The 19,568-nt window shown below is 55.2% G+C and overlaps 1 protein-coding gene across 15 annotated transcripts in view; it reads right to left on the bottom strand.

The window, feature by feature from the left end:
• Nucleotides 1-19,568, bottom strand: part of RASGEF1C (RasGEF domain family member 1C) — a 64,473-nt gene that overhangs the window by 10,842 nt on the left and 34,063 nt on the right. For all 15 annotated transcript variants that reach the window (XM_072947078.1, XM_006198914.4, XM_072947086.1 and 12 more), the window contains 7 exons: nucleotides 14,327-14,527; nucleotides 13,159-13,233; nucleotides 8,591-8,680; nucleotides 6,919-7,021; nucleotides 6,306-6,385; nucleotides 6,128-6,223; nucleotides 1,463-1,558 (listed from right to left, as the gene is read on the bottom strand). In XM_072947078.1, the coding sequence (XP_072803179.1) occupies nucleotides 1,463-1,558; nucleotides 6,128-6,223; nucleotides 6,306-6,385; nucleotides 6,919-7,021; nucleotides 8,591-8,680; nucleotides 13,159-13,233; nucleotides 14,327-14,527 (741 nt within the window). The remainder of the gene's footprint in view (nucleotides 1-1,462; nucleotides 1,559-6,127; nucleotides 6,224-6,305; nucleotides 6,386-6,918; nucleotides 7,022-8,590; nucleotides 8,681-13,158; nucleotides 13,234-14,326; nucleotides 14,528-19,568) is intronic.

The following is a 19,568-nucleotide window of genomic DNA, read 5'->3' as shown; positions in this document are numbered from 1 at the left end:
ACATTTATTTAATTTTTTTTAAAACAGTGCTAACTTAGAGAAGGATTTTAAATACAAAGTTGTGACTGGGTGAGAACCCTACTCTGGTGCATTTTTTGACCAGTGTTGGTGGCTACGTCCAGCCCCCACCTCTCTCACGGCCCAAATTGGGCCACGTGAGTACCTTGTCTTTTTGCCCCTCGTCACCTACTCCCCCCACCGCCCCACCACGGCCTCGGTTCTGAGACCCAGTCAAGGAGGGCAAAGTCAAGGCGTGCGCTGGGACCACCTGGAGAGTGCGCTCCCAGGCCCCCTTGGCCCCTGCAGTCTCACCCAAGCCCAGCCTCTCCCATGTCACCTCCAGCTTGGACTGCCCCCGGGATGCAGTGCCCAGGCTGCCGCCAGACTGGGCTTCCCCCAGCCCTCAGGCCTGTGGGCAGCGTGTGAAGGTCTGCTGGGGTGTCTGTGACGCCCCACAGCACAGGCAGCCCCCTGCTAATGGGCCCAGGCATCCATCGTGGGCCCTGCCAGCATGCGACATCTGCAGAGCCCTTGGCGGGCCATGCGGCATGTCCACACCTCTTAGCCCCTTTGTATGGCCACGGCGGAAGCCCTGTTTCCCAGAGGGAGAGCCTGCGACCCAGACAGGGCAAGGGGCCGGCCCAGGGCTGACCGCCCCCTGGAGTTAGTTGGAAGCTGAGCCGGGCCAGCGCTAGGGTTGGGCTGGTCCTCTGCAGGAGAAGAGCCCCTTCCTTCCTGGCATGTTCTGTCTGACTCAGTGACCACCTGGGGTCACTGTCCTGTGCCCTCCGCCTAGATCACCAGCCACTCTGAGACACAGGTACTGGGTGGGCCTGTGCGTGGGGTTGAGACACGGAGTGGATCCTCCTGGCCTGGCATCTGAGGAGCTTGCTTCTCAGGTGCCGAGACTGAGGGATGACAGCCCACTGCACAAGGGCCTCTCTCTGCTGTGGGGTCGAGGGAGGCGTCCTGGAGGAGGAGACACTTGAGCTGACAGCGGTGAGTGTTTGCAGAGGGAGCAGAAGTCTTTCTTTCCTTCTTCCCACTCTGCCTGATCACTTCCTTCTGCTGCTCAGGACCCCCCTTCTTTGGGAGGCCTCCCCTGACCCCTGTGAACTGCACAGCTTCTGTCACAGCACCTTGCCAGTTGTCACCGTGGGTCTGCAGAGCTGTCCTTCTCACCAGCCTGGTGCTCCTTAAAGACTAAAAGCCATGCTCCTTCACCTCTGCTGGGCACAAGGCTGGCCCGGAGTGGGGAGCACTGCCTCCACAGCCTCAGCCTCTTTCTGTGGGAGATGTGGGGAGACCCCAATAATCCCACCCTGATGTCAGCTGCAAACTGCTGCATTTGGCCTTGGAGTCCTCCGTTAGTCCAACCTCTCAGGGCCAGCACTCCTGCTCTGGAAGCTTTTACCAGCCCGTCTAACTCGGTGGCAAGCCCCTCGAGGCCCCTGGACCCTACCTCAAAGTTGACGTGCCCATTGGGGAGGCGGTTGGCACAGCCCTCGTTCAGGAAGTAGATGTCTTTGATGAGCAGGCTGAAGAAGGGAATGACGATCTGGAAGGGAGAGGATGCAGGTCAGCCCTCAGCTGGCCTCCCCACAGGGGCTGCACAGGAGAGAGGCAGCCTTGCCAGCAGCTACCCACCCCAGGGACCTCAGACACAACCCCAGGATGCAGAGGGCAGGAGAGACTTCCTGGGCAAGGCTGGCCATCCCGGTGGCTTCATGGGTTACAGGCAACTTAGTGTGCACCACGGGGGGCCATCTGGAAACCACAAAGAAAGGAGGCACACACTAGGGCCAGACTGGTTCCCTCTTCAGGCCCCATAGACCCCCAGTGCTGACTGAGCTCCTACTGTACATGGTGCCATTCCCCTCATGTTGGGGCTGCGTGAAAGATGCATGGTTCTAATGGCCTCTGAACATTTCTTCCATCACCTGTTGGGAGAGGCCAGTGGGGGCTTCCCCCCACAGTGTGAGGGTCCACAGACCTACGCATCCTGGCTCGCATGTCCCAGGAAGAAAAGTGTGTGCTGAGCACACCGTTAAATACAAATGGGATGTGAATCATCCGTTGTGACATTCTGTGGCCTCCTTTCAAAATATGTATTTAACAATTTTCTTATTCTATGTCTTTCTTGATGCTAAAGAGGTAAGGCCAGAAAGCATCCCTGCTCCAGCTCCTGCAGGGACAGAGAAGGCAGGGATTCTGTGTTTCACAGTTAGGTGTCTTGCTTCTCCCTCCCTGCTCTGTACCTGCCCACCCCTAGAGAAAGGAGGCCACCTGCTGCCAGCTCAGCCCACTCCTGGGGAACTGGCTGGGTCGACCCTGTGTTGCACGTTGAACTGTGTCCCTCAAAAAGGGATGACATGTCCTAGACCGCCGTGCCTGTGAACGGACCTAACTTGGAGGTAGGGTCTTTACAGACAGAATCGAGCGAAGATGCACTCATCCCGGACTAGTGGGCTGGTATTCTTATAAAAAGATGGAAATCCGTACACACACTGGGAAGGTGGTCATGTGAACACAGAGACAGAGATGGGAGTGATGTGGCCACTAGCCAACGTGCCTGTGGCCATCAGAAGCTGAAGGACGCAGGGAAGGCTCCTCCCCTCAAGTGTTTGGAGGGAATGTGGCTCTGCCAACCTTGATTTTGGTCTCTGGCCTCTGGAACTGTGAGAGAATACATTTCTGTTGTTCTAAGCTGCCCGGTTTCCATGCTTTGTTATGTCAGCCCCAAGAAACTAACGCATCTGCTCTGCCCTCAGGCTCCAGAGCTGGACACGTGCAGCCAGTTCAGCCAGGGCCAGCTTCCAGCCCATCACCTTTGGGACCAGGCGCTGAGTCCTGATATTTTTGGCTCAGGGAGTGCCTAGGTCACCCCCCACCAAGGTGACAGGGGCTCTGAGGTGAAGACCTGGCACTGACCACTTGGCATGGCACAGGAGCATGGATAGCTCAGCTGAGCAGGGCAGATGGGGAAACTGAGGCCCATAGGATGGCAGGGCCTGGCACGAGGCCATCCAGCTAGTGACCGCCAGGGCCAGGACCAGAGCCAGATTTAGCAGGGAGACCAACCACCTGGTTTGTCCAGGACAGAGGGGTTTCCTGGGATGTAGGATTTGCGGTGCCAGCCCTGGGCACCCCAGGATGAACTGGCATTGACGAGATTTATGTCCGTTACACAAACAATGGCTCAGTCTTCTCTGTGCCAGGCGCTGGGGCTTGGGGACAGTGACCGTGTGTCAGACACATCCATTCCTAACCTCAGTCACAGGAATAACCAACAAAACGAGGAAGCCTCTTCTGGGACAGCTTTGTTACCCGCCTCGCTGGGTTTAGTCCCTTTCTGTGTCTCAAAGAGCCTCCGCGTAAGCCCTTGTTACCGGGCATCGCGGTGGGCCTGAGTGCCACAGCACCGAGCCGTACACGGAGGCGGGGGGTGTTTCGTCCTCGTCACGGTCCTGTGCAGCAGGGCTCTGGCCGCCCCGCCGCACCAGTGAGGGAGCTGAGGCCCAGAGGTGCCAAGTAACTCACTCACACACACACAGAGGTACAAAGCAGACGCAAAGACCCTATCTCCAAGTTAGGTCCCGTCACAGGCACGGGGGTTTGGGACGTGAACATCCCTTTCTGAGGGACACAGAGCCCTGTCCTGTCTTGTGCTCACTGTGCCGGGAGGGAGGGGGGCTTCGTCCGTCTCCCCGCCCCCAACCCTGGTGCTAAGCCCAGGCCCAGTTCTGCAGCACGATGGCTGAACTGAGTTGGAGAAAGGAGACCGCCGAGGCGGGAGATTAAGGGCAGCGGGATTCTGGGGCCAGAGGCGGCTCCTCAGGGGGTTGGTGCAGGCTTCCCGGAGGCAGGGCCGCTGAGGGGTCCTTGAGGTGGTAGCATTTCCCATAAGCCAGAATGTCTCTCCACTCTGTTCACATGACTGTAAACCCAGGCCTCTGTTTTCTGGACCTGAGCAATTCCACCCAAACCCCGCTCAACCTGGAGGTCACCCAGAGAAGCCTGTGTGGAGGGGACTTTGTAACAGAGACCGGGGAGGCGGAGGGGCAGACAAGAGCCAGCCACAGGCAGAAGGAAAACACAAAATGCCACGGCCACTGTGACCTTCTGGCCTCAGAGTTTCAGCTGGGGCACCAAGGGACTGCGAGAGCATCTCCTAGCTAACTTCCTTCCTTCCTTCCTCCCTATCTCTTGACTTTCTTCCAGCTTTCAATTCTTCCTTCCTCCCTTCCTTGCACCCTTCCATCCATCCATCTGTCCTTCCTTCCTTCCATCCATTCTTCCATTGATCCATCCATCCATACATTCATCCATCCATTCTGTTCCATCCATTCATGAAGGAGCTTCTAAGGGTCTAGCCCATGGTCTGCATCTCTGGATGCCAGAGGAGAATGCAGTGAAACTAAGTGCATAGCTCGGAAAGTCACCCGCCACAGCCCCAGGCCTAGAAGCACAGAGTTCCAGCACCCCAGGGCCAAAAGGGGTCCAGAGTGCAAGAACGCAAAGTCCCGGTCTGTCCATTCTACCCTCAGGGTGGAAGAAAAGCAGCGCAGAGCGCCAGTGCCAGGATTGACACTTCAGTGCAAAGGCTGCGTCCTACTCTCTGGCCCCCACGCCACAGCCCAGCTCCTGGGCCATAAGCTGGGAACCCTGTGGCTGCCACAAGGCACCTATGCCCCAGGAACGGGAGGCGGAAGAGACGGCAGACTCGGTGTCTGATTCCTGGCCCTGCTGCCTACTCGCCGGTGACGGGACGAGTAAGGCCTCCTCTCTGAGCCTCGGCCTCCTATTCTGGGAAGTGGCACTACTGCAGCCTACCTCATGGAATGGCTGTCAGAATTCAGTGGAGACACGGAGGCAAGTGCCCTCACGTGGCAGGTGCTCAGTGAAGGGAGGGCCTGCCTCTGCTGTCCTGGTTTTCTAGCTTCCTGGCTCCTGGGGGACAGGCTCACCTGCCCTGGGACTTGAGGACTCACCTGGTTAAATGCAGCAGCCCCTGCGCCAACCTCCCCAGGCCCCAGCCTGATAGCAAGGACTGCCAGCTGGACGGGACACAGCTGACAGTGCGGCTGGGGCCCGAGCACTTCTGCCGCAGCGGGTGGAGGCCGGGAAGGTCTGCCGAGCAGCGCATGCGTGCACCTCAGCCTGCCCCCAGACCTGACCACGCTTCCCTCTGACACAGCCTCAGAGTGACTTAAAGTTTCAAGAACAGCAATCTGTTCTGTTATCCCTCCAGTGGGAAACAGGCCTCCACAAGCCATGGCAGGGCCCTGTCTGCGTCCTCCCAAGTCCCTGCAAGAGACCAGACTGAAAGGGCACAGCGAGCCTTGGCATCTCCTCCCCACGGAGATGAACAACTCTGACCATCAGGCTGGTGACAGGTTTCAGTCCAGAAGAGCACGGCCATCCCAGGGCCTGTGCGTGGCTTCTTTTATCAGAGGCCACTAGGAGGATTTACAGGAGAAATAAAATGGATCAGGGTGAGCGAAGACCCCTCAGATGCAAACGTGTAAGAACCAGACCTGTGAAGATGCAATCTGAGTGGCAAGAAACCTGGTTCAGTCATTTCTCAAAACATAAATTTGATGTGAGGCCATATCAATGAAGGTATTGCGTTTAGAGTAAGAAGGTGTAAGACCCTAGGTATTTGGAACCATAGCTGATCTGAAACAGAGGGACTCTGACAAATGGAGCTGTTCAGAGAACAAAGGGGCCCAAGTGGGGAGGGGACTGGAGACCACAGTACTGCCGGGCAGGCATGGGGCTGTTGGCTCTGGAGGACAGAGGGAGGGGCCCTGGGCGCTCTGAAGGACTCGTGGGTGGAGGAGGGAACGGCCTCACTCTGTGTGGCCCTCCAGAGAGGACAGTCTCAGGTGGCTGACACAGTCCCACAAGGTTCCAGTTAGAGCTGCGTGGGGGTGGGTTGATCTGTTTGGGGAGGAGGTGAGTTCCCTACACTGGAGGCCTGTAAGCAAGGTGACATGACTATTACAGATGCTGTGGAAGGGCAGGGGGTTGGACCAGGTGACCTTCAAGTCACCACCCAGGTTCTCTGAGGCAGCGGGTCTGGAGCAGGGAGGAGCTCTGAGGGCCAGGCACACCTCTGACCTACCTTCTCTCTGCTGCTGTGGGCGGTCAGGGAGCGGTGGGCTGCCCCGCGTAGGGCTGTCCTGTAGTTGCAGAAATTCCCTGTTGGGTCCATCTGGTGCTGGAAGGAGACAGGGAGGCATTTGGGCAGCTGTGTCCAGGGGATGGCGGGCGGCATTCTGCAGCCCAGCAGCCTCACTTACCTCGAGGATGAAAAACTTGGCCGTCTTCACTTTGGCCCAGGTCTTCTTCAGCCTTGAGACAGGACTCATGTTCATGCCAGCTGAGAGACGGAGGGCTGAGCTGGGGCAGGGCCGGGCTGAGGGGAGCTGTTCCGGGCCCAAAGACCCCCCGGCTCCCTCGGGCAGGCGGCCTCCTCTGCGAGGCCCTCAGCTGGCCTCGCCCCTCGGGATGCACCCTGGCCAGGGCTGACCTTTGTGGTAGCCTCAGCTTGCCAGATGGTTGGGCGGGTGGGTGCTAACGGACACTGTGTCCAGGCGGGCCTGGCTTCTGTGTGTGCAGGGCCCCGGTCCTGGTCCCCACCACATTGGCTCTGTGCTGTGACCAGGGCCTGGTTTGGGCCCCTGCTCTCTCTGGATCTGGAGACACACTGCCAAGCTCTCAGCAAGCACCCTGAGAGGGCTGGGCTTGTCTCAAAAGGGGCACCTCCCCTGGACCTCCGGGCTGGGGGGATGTAGGCCCAGCCTGCAGCCCCTCCCGCTCAGAGGCGTACCCTGGCCTGCACCCCTCCTGCCTGGGTGACCCCACCCCACCCTCCTGGGAGCGTGGGGGGCCCTGGCCAGCCGGCCCACTCACAGATGATGGCCATCAGGGAGTTGAAGTTGCCAATGTTGAAGCACTCACGGGCCACGTCGATGAAGAACTCGATCACCTGGGCCCTCTGTTTCTTCTTGGCTGGCTGGGGACAGGGCACCTGAGCCTCAGTGATGAGGTGTCCCACCCTGCCCCAACCAGACATCCTGCTTACCTCTCCTGTCCCTCATTGACCTTCTGCAAGCCCATTTCACAGCTGGGACACTTGCTGGCAGGCCAATTGTAGCCCAGGGGCGTTTTTGTTTTTTTTTCTTTTTGGCCCTGGGCAGAGCCAGCACAGAGCCCCCTGATACGGAGGGTCAGGTCAGGGCTGGTGGGGGACACAGGAGCCACCTGCAGCATGGGAGGTGCTGGGGACCCCCCTCATGCCCTCCTTTCCCCTCAGGCCCAGCTCCAGAGCCCCCGCCCCCAGAAGCAGAAAGCATGGCTCCCTCACCGATCCTCCAAGCCTGTTCTCCCCGTCCAGGGTCCGGGGGCACATGCTGACCCTGAGGCGCTGTCCCCTGGCAGCCCTGCCGCTGCTTTCTGTCAGCCGACTGCATGGCCCCAACCCCAGCTCCTGTCAAGTGCTTGAGACCCCCACCTCTGATGGCTCAGAACCACCCCGTGCCTCCCCCAGGTGCCCTAAGGGCTGCCTGACACCGGGGGGCTCAGTCCAGGCTTCACTCAGGTGAACCCCATCCTAGCTGCCAGGCCAGCGATGTCACATCAGAAGCTGGGTGTGGCCGGCACAGAACCCCATGCTGTTCTTCCCGCACAGACTGCTTGTCACCAGGCGCTCAGCAGTGGTCCTTACTGCCACCAAGAAGTATGCCGTGGTGTCTACAGAGTTGTGACACCCAAACCTCTTTAAGAGAGCCGCCCATCACAGGTGCCATCCTGTCCTCTGTAGGGCAGCCTGCAGGGTCACCGTGATGGTGATGGAGCCCGATGGCAGGGGACAAGGGCCAACCACTGGGGCGGATGTGGGCCTCCGACAGGAAGCCTCCCACAGGCCGAGGCTCACAGGTGGGCGCCTCCTTCTGAGCCCCCTCCCCCTCCCCTGTCACAGGTGTTGACCCTCAGCCTCTGCTTCCAGAGGGCCCCCGACACATACGCTGCCTCTGTTCTTCCTCAGAGGGAGGCCCCGGGCGTCGCCTGACCGTAGGAGAGGGGCTCAGGGGGCGGGCAGGGTGTGGCCCGGTGGGGCTGAAATCGGCAACGGGCACGTTCAGCCCAGTGCTGCCCGGGCCTCCCGCTTCCCAGGAGCAGCCCGAGGCCTGGACTTTCAAAGCGCAATCTCGTGATTCCTGAAGCTTGGGTTATTTCTACCTCTAAGTCCCGAGTGAGCCAAATGGAACTTGGGTGCAGGCCAGGCCGCCCCAGGCAGCCAGGTCCAGGAAGAAGCAGGGCCCACCCCCTCTCCCTCCGCAAGCATCCCTCTGACACCCTGTGAGACTGGCCAGTGGATCCACGCCAGGCTGTACCCAGAGGGGAAATGTCACTCCAGGCAAGCCAGGTGACACCTGTGTCCCAGAGGGTGCCTAGCGTGGCCCTGAGGGGCGTGGAGACAGACGAGTGCCCGACGCCCTTCCGGGTCCCTCCCAGGTGGGCTCGTCTCAACCCCCTGGCCACCTCTGGCCATGCCAGGCCAGGGCCCCGGCTTTCTACGCACCATGCAGATCTCAGTAGCCACGAGGTAGCACAACCTGTTGAACCATTTCACGTAAGCCTCCAGGTTGTTAGTCTTCTCAGTGAAACAAGGCTAGGAAAGACACAAGGACCAGGCTCAGCCTTCTCGGCAGTAACTTTTTGAACATGAATAACTTTTTGAAGTCAGCCACGATCGCTATAGGCAATCTGGGAAATGCCGAAACCTCAAAACTATCCACAAACACTGGGGATTCAACAGGATCCTTCTAGTCTTTTTTTTCTATACACTTAAAGACGTAACTTAACGTGATGTATACACACATATATATCATATACCCACGTAACTTAACATGCTGTATATAGGTCATATGCTGACAGAGTTAATCCTTATTAGTCACAGATTCTGTTTGTGAATCTGTCTACTCCCTAAAATCTCACTTGCAACCCCCAGATTAACACGGCACTTCCCGGTCACGGGGGGACACGCGCAGCGTGGAGGCACACCTGAGGCACCAGTGCGCCGTGCACCCCCACTGAGGCTGAGCCGGGGGCGCCCCGCCTTCTGGTTCCAGCCCCCTCACTGCAAACACGTGTCCTTTTGGTAGTCTACTTAGTGTCAGGTTTTTGGGGCATTTTTGTGCTTTTTGCTGGTGATTTCACCGTTAAAAGTGGCCCAAGCACCGCGCTGAAGTGCTGCCCAGTGTTCCCAGGCACACAAAGGCTGCGATGCGCCCTAAGTAAAAAGTACGCATTAGATGAGCTTCGTTCAGATACAAATCATAGTGCTGTTGGCCGTGACTTCCATGTTATTAAATCAGCTGCGTATTAAATACAATGTCTTTAAAACAGAACACACATAAATCAAGGTTATGTATTGACTGGTTGATGAAAATGTGACAAGAGGGTTGCCTAACCCTGTATTTTCCCCAGAAGCAGCGTCTTGGCATTTGCTCACTCAGTGTTCATGACGACCACGGGACACAGTGACTGCAGATAAGAACCACCTGTGTCTGTGTGTGTTTCCCTCTCTGTAACCGTACATACGTTCCTACATTTCCCCCACACGCACCTTTTCATGTGCTATAAACTATCCTTGGAAACGTAATTTTAAAAACCGACGTAAACTAGTCCACTGTATAAAGTTACTACGATTTCAAACAGTCCAAAAAGTAATGAAAGGAGGAAAAAAAATCCAGAAAAGGTGAAGAAGACAATTGAAATGTACAATGGAAGACAGTAAAACAAATCCCTACAGAGCAGTAATTACAACCATTGTCATTAAAAAAAAAAGAATGTAGCATATCTTACTGGTAACTTTTATATTGGTCACATGCTTAAATTATATTTTGTACACACTGGGTTAAATAAAGTCTATTATTAAAAATTTAAAAAGTCTAGTCTCTTGCTATTTTCAAGAGATACACCCCAAATCCAAGGATGCAAGTGAAAAATAAACAGAAAAATACATATGGCAAATATCACATAGCTCTATTAACATCAGACAAAATAGACTTTAAGGCAAAAAAGACTCTAAGTAAAAAGTGTTAGGAGAGTTTAAAGGGTAACTGTGTAATATAAAAGCTTTGATTTATTGAGAATATGTTACGAGTCTAAATTTCTTTGCACCTAATAACACAGCTTCAAAATATGGAGGCAAAAATATCTAGAAAGGTAAGTTCTTGATAAGGAGGAAGTTAAGAACACCTGTTCATTAAAAGACAATAATGAAAATGAAAAAGCAAAGCAACCAACCAGGAGAAGAAATTGGCAGTATATTTAGCTGACAAAGAATCACTCACCAGCATATATTTTAAAAAACCCACACAAAACCCTTAAAAATCCTTAAGAAAAAGACAAATCACCAATAGAAATCTGGACAAAAATCAGAAACAGGCATTTCATAGAAGAGAAAATAATGTCCAAAACACACGAAAAGATGTTCCATTTGACAGTTTGACAAAAATTAAGAAGTCTGACAACGTCAAGTGCCTGCGAGGCTGCAGAGCAAGCAACCCCCTTCCGGCAGCGAAAACGACACAGCCTCCCTGGCGTCTCCGGGCCGCTGACAACGCCTAATGCAAGGCCAGCGCTATGTAAGTAGTTGCCTGGGCGCACAGCAAATTCAAGGTTTGCTTTTCAAACTTTCTGGAATTTTGTGTTTTTCTACTATTTTTGATCTGAGGTTGGAGGAATGCATGGACGCGGACCCCGCAGATAGGAGGCAGGACTGCCGCCCACAGGAGCCTGACGGTCGTCTCGCGGAAAAGCGCCGGCGGAACTGCCTGTGCGCTGGCCTTGACTGGCAGAACGCCGTTCTGACTTGAAAGGACTGACCCATTATGGTCACTCAGACTTCAGTATTTGGCTGACATTTCCTTGAAAATCAACAAAATGAGCCTGTAACTTCAAGGAAAGCAACTGATACTATTTGTCGCCAAATTCAAGTTTTCAGGAGAAAATTGGGAAACATAAAACATGCCTCTGGAGCTTGACTTCCTAATACTTGAGAACTTTTTTTATTTTTGCATGAGATCAGTAGTGATGTTAATGAATATAAAAATATCATATAATGAAATATGCCAACATTCGGAAGATCTGCTTGATTCAGCAAAACCATATTTTCCAAGTGGCCAATCACATGCCTGTCACAAAATCATGGACAAAAAGATCACTCAGGATGCAGGATGGACCAATGGATTTTAATGTCATAGAGTATTTTCTGGTTCCAAATTGCAACTAATCTTAAAAAAACTACCACTTGCTGAATTTTAGTGTAGTGTCAAAGAAGATTGTTCACAATTATCTGAAAAGGCTGTAAAATACTCCTCCCCTTTCCAACAACGTGTTTGTGTGAGGTTGGATTTTTCAACCAAAATAATGCACATCAAGAGACTGAATGCAGAATTAGAGTAAGAGAATCCAGCTGTCTTCCATTGTCAGTCAATTAAGAGATTTGTGGAAATACTGTGAAACAAAATCAGTCTTCTCAGTAATTTTTTATTTTGGAAAACAGAGCTATTTTTCATAAAATACATAACTTATGTTAACATATAATGGGTTATTATTATTTTTGAATAAATAAAAATTTTAAAACTTATTGGCTTTACTGGCTAATACAATAAGTGCTGGTTGATATTATTAATCTACACAACCAGAAGTTCTTTGAGGTCCTCCATAGTTGTTAAGGGTGGAAAGGCAACCTGAGACCAAAGCCCTTGAGAACTGATGCCCTAGGAAAAAAATGTCCCCTCATACATTGGAAATATGTAAGAATGCTCACAGCAGCAATATCTGTAATAGCCATGGGGCTGGAAACAACCCAAATCTTCATCCCCAGGAGCGTGGGTAAACAGATACCACGTGCAACCTCGATGTATTTCACAATAAAAGAAATAATACTTGGAAATAGCCAAAGCCCCAAACAAAACAAAACAGAAAAATACCCACGAGGAGCAGCCAAGTCTCTTTTCCACGCCTGCCCCCAGCCCCAGGCTGGGCTCCCGAGAGTGCCCAGCACTCCTAGAGACTGCCCACATGTGTGCGAGCAAATGCGTATCACGCAACCCCTTTTTGCTGGTGCTACACGGACAGTCACACACTCTGTCACCGCTGTTCATTCTACTTTCCTCCCTCAACGATGGACCTTTGGGGATTATTCCACTCCTACAGTTGCTCTCATCCTTTTTAAGAGTTGCCTAGGGTTCTACGTATGGATGTCGTAGAGTTTTTAATGCAGACCCCACGGATGGTAAGGCAGTTTGCTTCCAGCCTTTGGTCATAAAGCCCAGAGAGACAGCCCAGGTATCTTTGTGCACACATCTTTGTGCACGTGGGTGTGCACATCTTCAGGATGAATTGTTAGCTGTGGAAAGCTGGGGTCCAGAGTGTACATTCCAAGTGCTGACGCACTTGCCCTGCTGCCCTCCAGAGTGGCCGTGCCAATTTCACCCCCACCGGCGGTGGATGAGTGTCCCTCCCCCTACACATGCACACCCACAATGTTTAACCTTTGCTTATCTGAGAGGTGAAATATGATTGCACATCTAGTTTGCATTTCTTTTACTAGGTGCCAGGGCTGAAGACAGAATGGTTTCGGTTCTGGTTCAGATTTAACTCCTTGATAAGCACCAGGCAAACCGCTGGTTGGGCTGTGAGAAAGGAGGGGCCGGCTCTCAAATTCGGTCTGTGGACCATGTCCTGAGCGCCTGGCGCACCTTCAGAGGGAGGAGTGTGCATCCATCCGTGGGCAGCGCGCACCAGCTCTTCCCCCGAGTGGCCGCTAGAGGGCATCGGCGCCCACCGAAACGCACCGGGAGGGCGCACGGGGGTCGTGCAGCGGCCCCGGTGCGCCCTCCCCCCACCCCCTCCCCACCCTGCCCTCCCCTCCGCCCTCGCTGGGTAGGTGACCTGGCCCACCCTCCCGGGCTTCCCCGGGACTCAGAGCTGAGGGTCTTGGGCTAGGGACAGGGTGGAGCTGGCACGGCCGCTCCAAGCCCATCTGCTCTGCTCTAGGCCCCTCCAGTGGGGATCCCCCACTGGGGCCAGTGGGTAGGGGTCACTGCTGGGACAGTCCATCCAAGGGCCTTTTACCTTTGTGCTGGCCAGAGGGTCCTTGTTCACAAAAGCCTGGACAAACTCCTCGGGTCCAATGTGTTGAAGCCGTTCCTGCACCAGAAGGAGAGTCAGGAAAAGGGGAAGGTAAGGGGAGGGAGGGGGTGCCCCCGGGGGCCTGGCATGGGCTGCGGCAGCTCCCTGTCTCAGCCCACCTGCCTGCTCACTGGGTTGTCATGGAGCTCAGCAGTGTCCTGAAGGGGGCAGCCCCCCTTTTCTATGCTGAGGGGCTACTGCAGTTCATGAGGTGAGGGAGGGGAGGCAGGGTTCAGTGTCCCCATGGGGAGTGCTTGTGGAATGTGATCCTAGGAAACCAGGCTTGACATTGGGTAATTGAAATGACCTGCTCCCTCCAGGGTTGGCCTAGTGGCTAAAAGCATGGAGTCTGGGGCAGAATTGAATCCTGGCTCTGTCCCTTCTGCTTGCTGTGTGACTGCTGGTAAATCACTTAAACTCTCTGGGCCTTGGCGTCCTCATTTGTGAAAAGGGACTGAGAATAGCACCTACCTGACAGGGTGGTGGGAAGATAAAATGAGAGAGTGCGTGTACGTGTTGAACACAGTGCCTGGAACCAGCAAGGGCATCTTGAGTGCTGGAGGTTTAAAAGAAAAGAAACCTACCTGCTACCTCCCTCTCTCTGGGGCAGGCCCTTTGGGCTTTGCATCTACAAGGAACCCAGTATGCTGAAGGCTAGGCCCCGGCATCCCCTTCACAAACAGGAGGGCTGTCTGGGCTTCCCTGAAAAGCTGGGTGGGTGCAGTGTGACTGTGTGAGTCCTGGAGGGGGAAGTGAGGCCCTCTTTTCTTTCCCAGGCATTAGTTGTGAGAGGGTCACACATCAGGAGGTGTCAGAGCCAGGATCTGAACCCAGGTCCTCTGTCCCAGGCCTGGACTCTCAGGCAGGCCAGAGGTCAAAGTTGGGTGGGGCTGGCCCCTCCAGCCCTCCTGTTCCTCACCCCAGGAGCGGTGAGAGCCTGCTCCAGAGTCAGGGCTCTCTGGAGATGCCTAGTTGGCCCTGATGAGATGGGCTCAGGCCATGGGTTAGTCTGAGATGGGGGTGGGGGGCAGACAGGGAGTGGTGGGGTGGCCAGCTGTTCTCAGTGTTCCAGGCTCTGGGTCTGGCCAGAGGGCGGCATGGGCCTGCTCACCAGCTCCACGTGGGTCAGCTGCTGGGCCAGCGTGTAGGGGTCACTGCAGATGTCCAGGAGCTCCCTGTGGATGGAGGCCGGAGGCTTGGTCCTGTAGGAGATGGGCTTGTCGGCGCCCAGCAGGCTTTCCGGCCTTTGGCCCAGAGCTGCCAGCTTCTGGTGCAAAGCCTGCAGGAGCTGATGCATCCTCTTCCGGTAGGCCTGGAGTGGGGTGGAGAGAGGCTGCTCAGGCCTGGACACCCGTCTCCCCACAGCTAATATCTGAGACAGGCAGGCTCCCCCACCGGCAGGGATGGGCTGCTCCAAGGCGTGCCGGCACCTGCCCTCACCCTGAAGCAGGACCCAGCCCAGGGCAGGCTGGGGTTGGGGCCACAGTCAAGACTGGCTGGGAGAAGCCTGCAGGATTATCAGGGGAGCCAAGAAGAGCACACATCAGGGAGGGTGACCAGGGTCCACAGCTGCCCTCGCCGTGTGGGCGGAGGGGTGGGGGGATGGGCACTGCCAGGGAGCTGGAGGGAGAGGAAAACGAGACGTGGAATGGGCTCCGCCCAGGGCGCTGGCCCTTTCCCCTCCTGTCTGCCCGACCTAGCTCAGAGAGGCCTTCGCTGCCCGGCCTTGCTGTCCACCCACTGCCCCGGGCAGTCCTTCTGCAGCCACCCTGTGTGACTTCCTGACAGGACCACTGTGGGAGACGGTCAGGGCGGTTTACTCCGAGTGATAGCTTGGCAGGGGCAGGGAAGACTGCTGACCTCTCTCTGTCACAGCCCCGGGCATGCAGTGGACACTTGATAACCGTTTACTGGACTGACATCCCTCATCACACAGCTCGGATGGGTTTTTGACCCTGGGCTTGGCGTAGGGACCACCCTTCCATCCCAGGGGGAAACTGATTATCGCCCCTCAAAGACCCCAGTTTCCTAGGAAGGTGTTACTAGACTGGCTGGGTTTACTAAGCAAGAGTTTCCACACATTCTCAAAGGTTTGGTCGGTAACCCACTGAACAGGGCCCCCCCGACCTGTCCACAAATGGCTCTCCCAGAGGTGGAGTCAGCCCCCTTGAGCCAGCAGCCGGCCTGGGAGTGGTGGTGGGCATCCAGGGCCTGGCTTCCTGGCAACAACGAGGTGTCAGGCAGACAGGTGGAGTGTCCAGTAGGGCCTGGTCCCAGAGGCCTCGGAAGACAATGGCTGCTGGACAGTCAGTACTGCGAGGTAATTTCAGGTAGAAAGAGGGCACTGTCTTCATGCTGCTTTGAAACAGACCCAGAGGCATTTGCAGATGGGGCGGAGGGCTTTCCCGGGGAACTCCGTGGTTCCTCAAGTCCCTGATGGGGCTCAAAGGAGCACTGAGTCCAGCCCTGGTGGTGCCCAGAGCTCTGGTGGTGGAGATGGTGTCCCAGCCCCTTATGAACGTTTCTCTGTGGAGTGGCCAGGGCAGCTGTGGCAGAGCCCTCAGGACACAGGGAACCCTGACCCAAACTCTAACACTCACCCTAACCCTAATCCCAGAGCCGTGGAGGGCAGACCCAGGGCACCCAGGGGTTGGCTGGGCAGCATGGGGTAAACTGAGGTCCGACTCTTCCCTTTGTCACCTATGGAAGAAACATCCCCACTCAGCTTTGCTGCATACAAAAGCGTGGTCAGCACGCTGCCTCCCAGGTCCTCATTTGAGTGCTGGGAAGATGTGTGTTGAGTCCAGCTACAGCCAGCCCCGGTGACACAGTCAGTCACCGCTGAGCCCCACCTGACACCTCCACCAGCCCCCATCTCTCCACTGCCCAGCCAGTTGTCTTGGGGTGGCCACACTGGCTATTGAGTTCCCACATCTCCACTCATCCCTCCAGCACCCCATCTGGCTCCACCCCCGTCACCATCAGATGGTCTCCTGCTGTCACCCCAGACTTCCTGTCATGAAAGCCAGGGGCCACATCTCAGGAGTACCTGCCTCAGTGGCCCAGTTCCTCCTGCCTTGGGTTGTTAGCAGGATTGTCTGTCTGCACTGCGGTTGGATGCTGGGTTCCTCCTGCCTCCATCTATCCCTCTCTTTTCCACTTAATTTTTTTCCCAGTGGTGTTAACCTCCAGCTTTTCTGTTGGTTCTTTCCCAAATCTTCTGCCTCCCCTCTGAATGTGGAGATGCTCTTTGACCTCTTTGACCTCCTCTCATTTTCTCACTGATTTCTATGCCCTGTGGCCACGGCCTGGGAGATGTCAGTGAATCTGGGCAGGCCTGGGGACCCGGGACCTATCACTGAGAATGTCGAGATGTTCCTGGTCAGGAGTCCACATCTGAAGCACCAGGGAGTGCCCAGCATGGCTCAGCAATCCCCTGGTGGCTCGGCTGCCCACCCGCTGGGAGGACAGGGGCTGGCCTGTCTTTGCGATCATTCCCACGGAGCCTGGGCTGTGTGCACAGAGCTGGCTGCCAGTGCAGAGGTCATCTCTCCAGTGGTGGCCTGCGTGGTGGCCATGGTTCTCCAGATGCCTCTATCCAAGTTCTCTTGGACCGGTGTTTTGTGATTAGAACCCATTTCTGGCCAGACAAGTACCGGCCCTTGTTTATGGGGTTTCCTGAACACGCCCACCCGAGCCAGCCACCTGCATGGGCAGGAGCCCTGCACCCCCCAGCTGGCTCCCCCCATCAGCTTCCCAGCACTCACGCCCTTGCGGGGAGCAGCAGCCAGCTGTGTGAGGAGAAGGCAGGGCCAGTCCCTGGGAGCGCTGCCTGTCAGGCCCGCCTCCTCCTTTGGCCAGCCCAGTGGGGGTGGCCAGGGCACCGCGGTCCCCCTGTCCTGTCTCCCTCTGGCCTTCCCTGGGATCCCCCAGTCTCCCTCAGCCTCGGCATTGGCCTTCCTGAGCTGAAGCTGCTGAGCCCAGTCTGCTGGGAGCCTCCCCCCAAGGAAGGGTCTTCTGCCTAGCAGAGGGTGGCCTGGAGCAGGCACCTCGATACAGGGGCTGGGGCTGGAAGGCTTGGATGGATTCTCCAGGACCCAGAGTCATGGAGAATGGCCTTCTCAGCTCCCCGCTGGCCCTCTTGTTCTCAGCTACCAAGAGGAGGTGGGGCGCACAGTGAGGGCATGAGTCTTCCGGGAAACGGCAGAGGGGGCAGGAAGAAAGAGAAAGGGGTCGCCTTTCACAGCCACTTGGATGGGAGAGCCTGACTCTGTCCTGGCCCTCTACTATCTCCTCCCCACCCCTGAGCAGCAGTGTTCTCCTCACAGCCCTGGGATGGGAGAATTATCATCTTTCCTCTTACAGAAGTTAACCGAAGGCTCAGAGAGGTTAAGTAACTTGCCCAAAGACACACAGCTCTGAAAAGGCTTGCGCTCACCTCACTGCATTGTGCACAGCACTTTATATCATTTGATCCTATCCCTGTGTAAGAAATCTTTTACAAGATAATGCTGTCATATTTTTGGAGCAAAAGATATAACGTCTATGATTTGTTTAAAAAATAATTTGGAGGGAGGGGGAAGTGTGTGAGGGGATAGAAGAAACAAGTTTGGCAGAACGTTGATACTTGTTGAAGCTAGGGGATGTGCACACAGAAGTCCATGGTTTCTATTGTCTGTCTGTGTATGTTTGAAATGCTCCATAACAAAAGTTCCATAAAAGTTCAAAATAATCCCATGTGTCTGAATTTTGGGAGGAATTTATTCCTCATCATAGCTCACATTCACCAAGTGCTGAAATGAGAGCACGTGTGACTTTAGGGACTTTCTGACGCAAAGCTGTGCTGTGGGAACAGTCATTATGTCCATTTTACAGATAAAGCTGAAGTTCAGAGAGGGAAAGTGTCTTACCCAGAGTCACACAGCTGTGGTTCCTGAGCCTGGATCTGGGCTCAGGAGGTCTGACCCACACCCCATGTTCTGAGTCCTGTGGCCCTGCCCCACCGGTTTGGCTCAGGGCTCACCAGCTCCTTTCCAAGCTGAGGCTGTGCCCGTGCTGGGAGGGCTGCAGCCCACCTGCAGCATCCAGGGGCGAAACAGTGCCCATAGGACATCCCCCTGGAGCAGGTGCTTTTTGGGGCAGGGCAACTAGGGGCTCACAAAGACACATGGGGCACCCCGGCCTGGGTCTGCATGGGTGGGTGGGCAGCTCACACCACTCAGCACACTTAATTGTATTCCAGTGAAAGGAATAAGAAATGCCCCGAGTGAGTTATTTCTGCTCTGAAAACCCACGCCTGGTGGGTGACTGCTTTCAACAGCCCATTCACGGGTCTTGGTTGGAGCTTTTTTTCATAGTTAAAAAAGAGTGCCTAGCACATCCCTGACAGATTCTCGGGTGGCTGGTAAGGAGGCGCTGCTTCTTGAGGAGACAAGCCCAGGACTTACAGCTGTCCCACACCACCATGGCCAGAATGGCAGAGTCTGCCTCTGAAATGGCTCCACCAATAGCAGAGTTAGGTCTGATAAGGGAAGATAATCCATTTGGTCAATGGCTTAGACCTCACGCTGCTTGAAAGCCTATTGGGGGGGGGGTAAGGAGATAACTCAGGAGAGTGGGTTCTCACCCCGCTACACACCCTCTACTCCAACCATCCATCCATCTACTGTCCCTGCACCCATCTCTTCTCCACCCATCTGTTATTGCCCACCTCACCTTTTATACAGTCACCCACCCACAGACCCATCAATTCACTGATCTATCCTTCCCTCCATTCTAACATTTGCCCTCATCCATCCATCCACCATCCATCCACCTATCCATCCATTTGCCCACATATCCACCTACCAACTCATCCGTCCATTCATCCATCCACCCATCCTAACTATGTTCTCACCCACCCACCCACACCTATGCACAGACATCCAACTGCCCCTTCACCTGCTTTCCCATCCATCTGTTCATCCATGTACCCACTCACCTAGCCACTATCTCTGCCTTTCTCCTCCACTTCTTGCCATCAGTCTTTCCACATCCACTTATCCCATAAATCTACCTGCCTACCCAACCACCCAAACATCTCTCTTCCCGGCTCCACGCCATGCATCAAAGTAGCCAACTGTGTACCCAGCCAGTCAGTCAGTCCGTGTCTCCCTTCCCTGCTTCATCCTCCTGACCCATTCAATCATTGAGCCTTCTCTGACTGTGCTGCATCCCACAGCAGGTGGATCCCAGATGGATCAGGGGATGCAAAGGCGGAGGAGGAGATGACCCTCACCTGCCTGAGCTCTTCAAACAGCTAACTTGCCTGCTATATGAAATGATCCCAGAGCAGAGCCTCCTCTTCTGAACCC

Source organism: Vicugna pacos, chromosome 22 (genome assembly GCF_048564905.1).
Source record: "Vicugna pacos chromosome 22, VicPac4, whole genome shotgun sequence".
NCBI lineage: Eukaryota > Metazoa > Chordata > Mammalia > Artiodactyla > Camelidae > Vicugna > Vicugna pacos.
The sequence above is the reverse complement of the archived record's forward strand: the minus strand, read 5'-3'. Positions and strand labels throughout refer to the sequence as shown.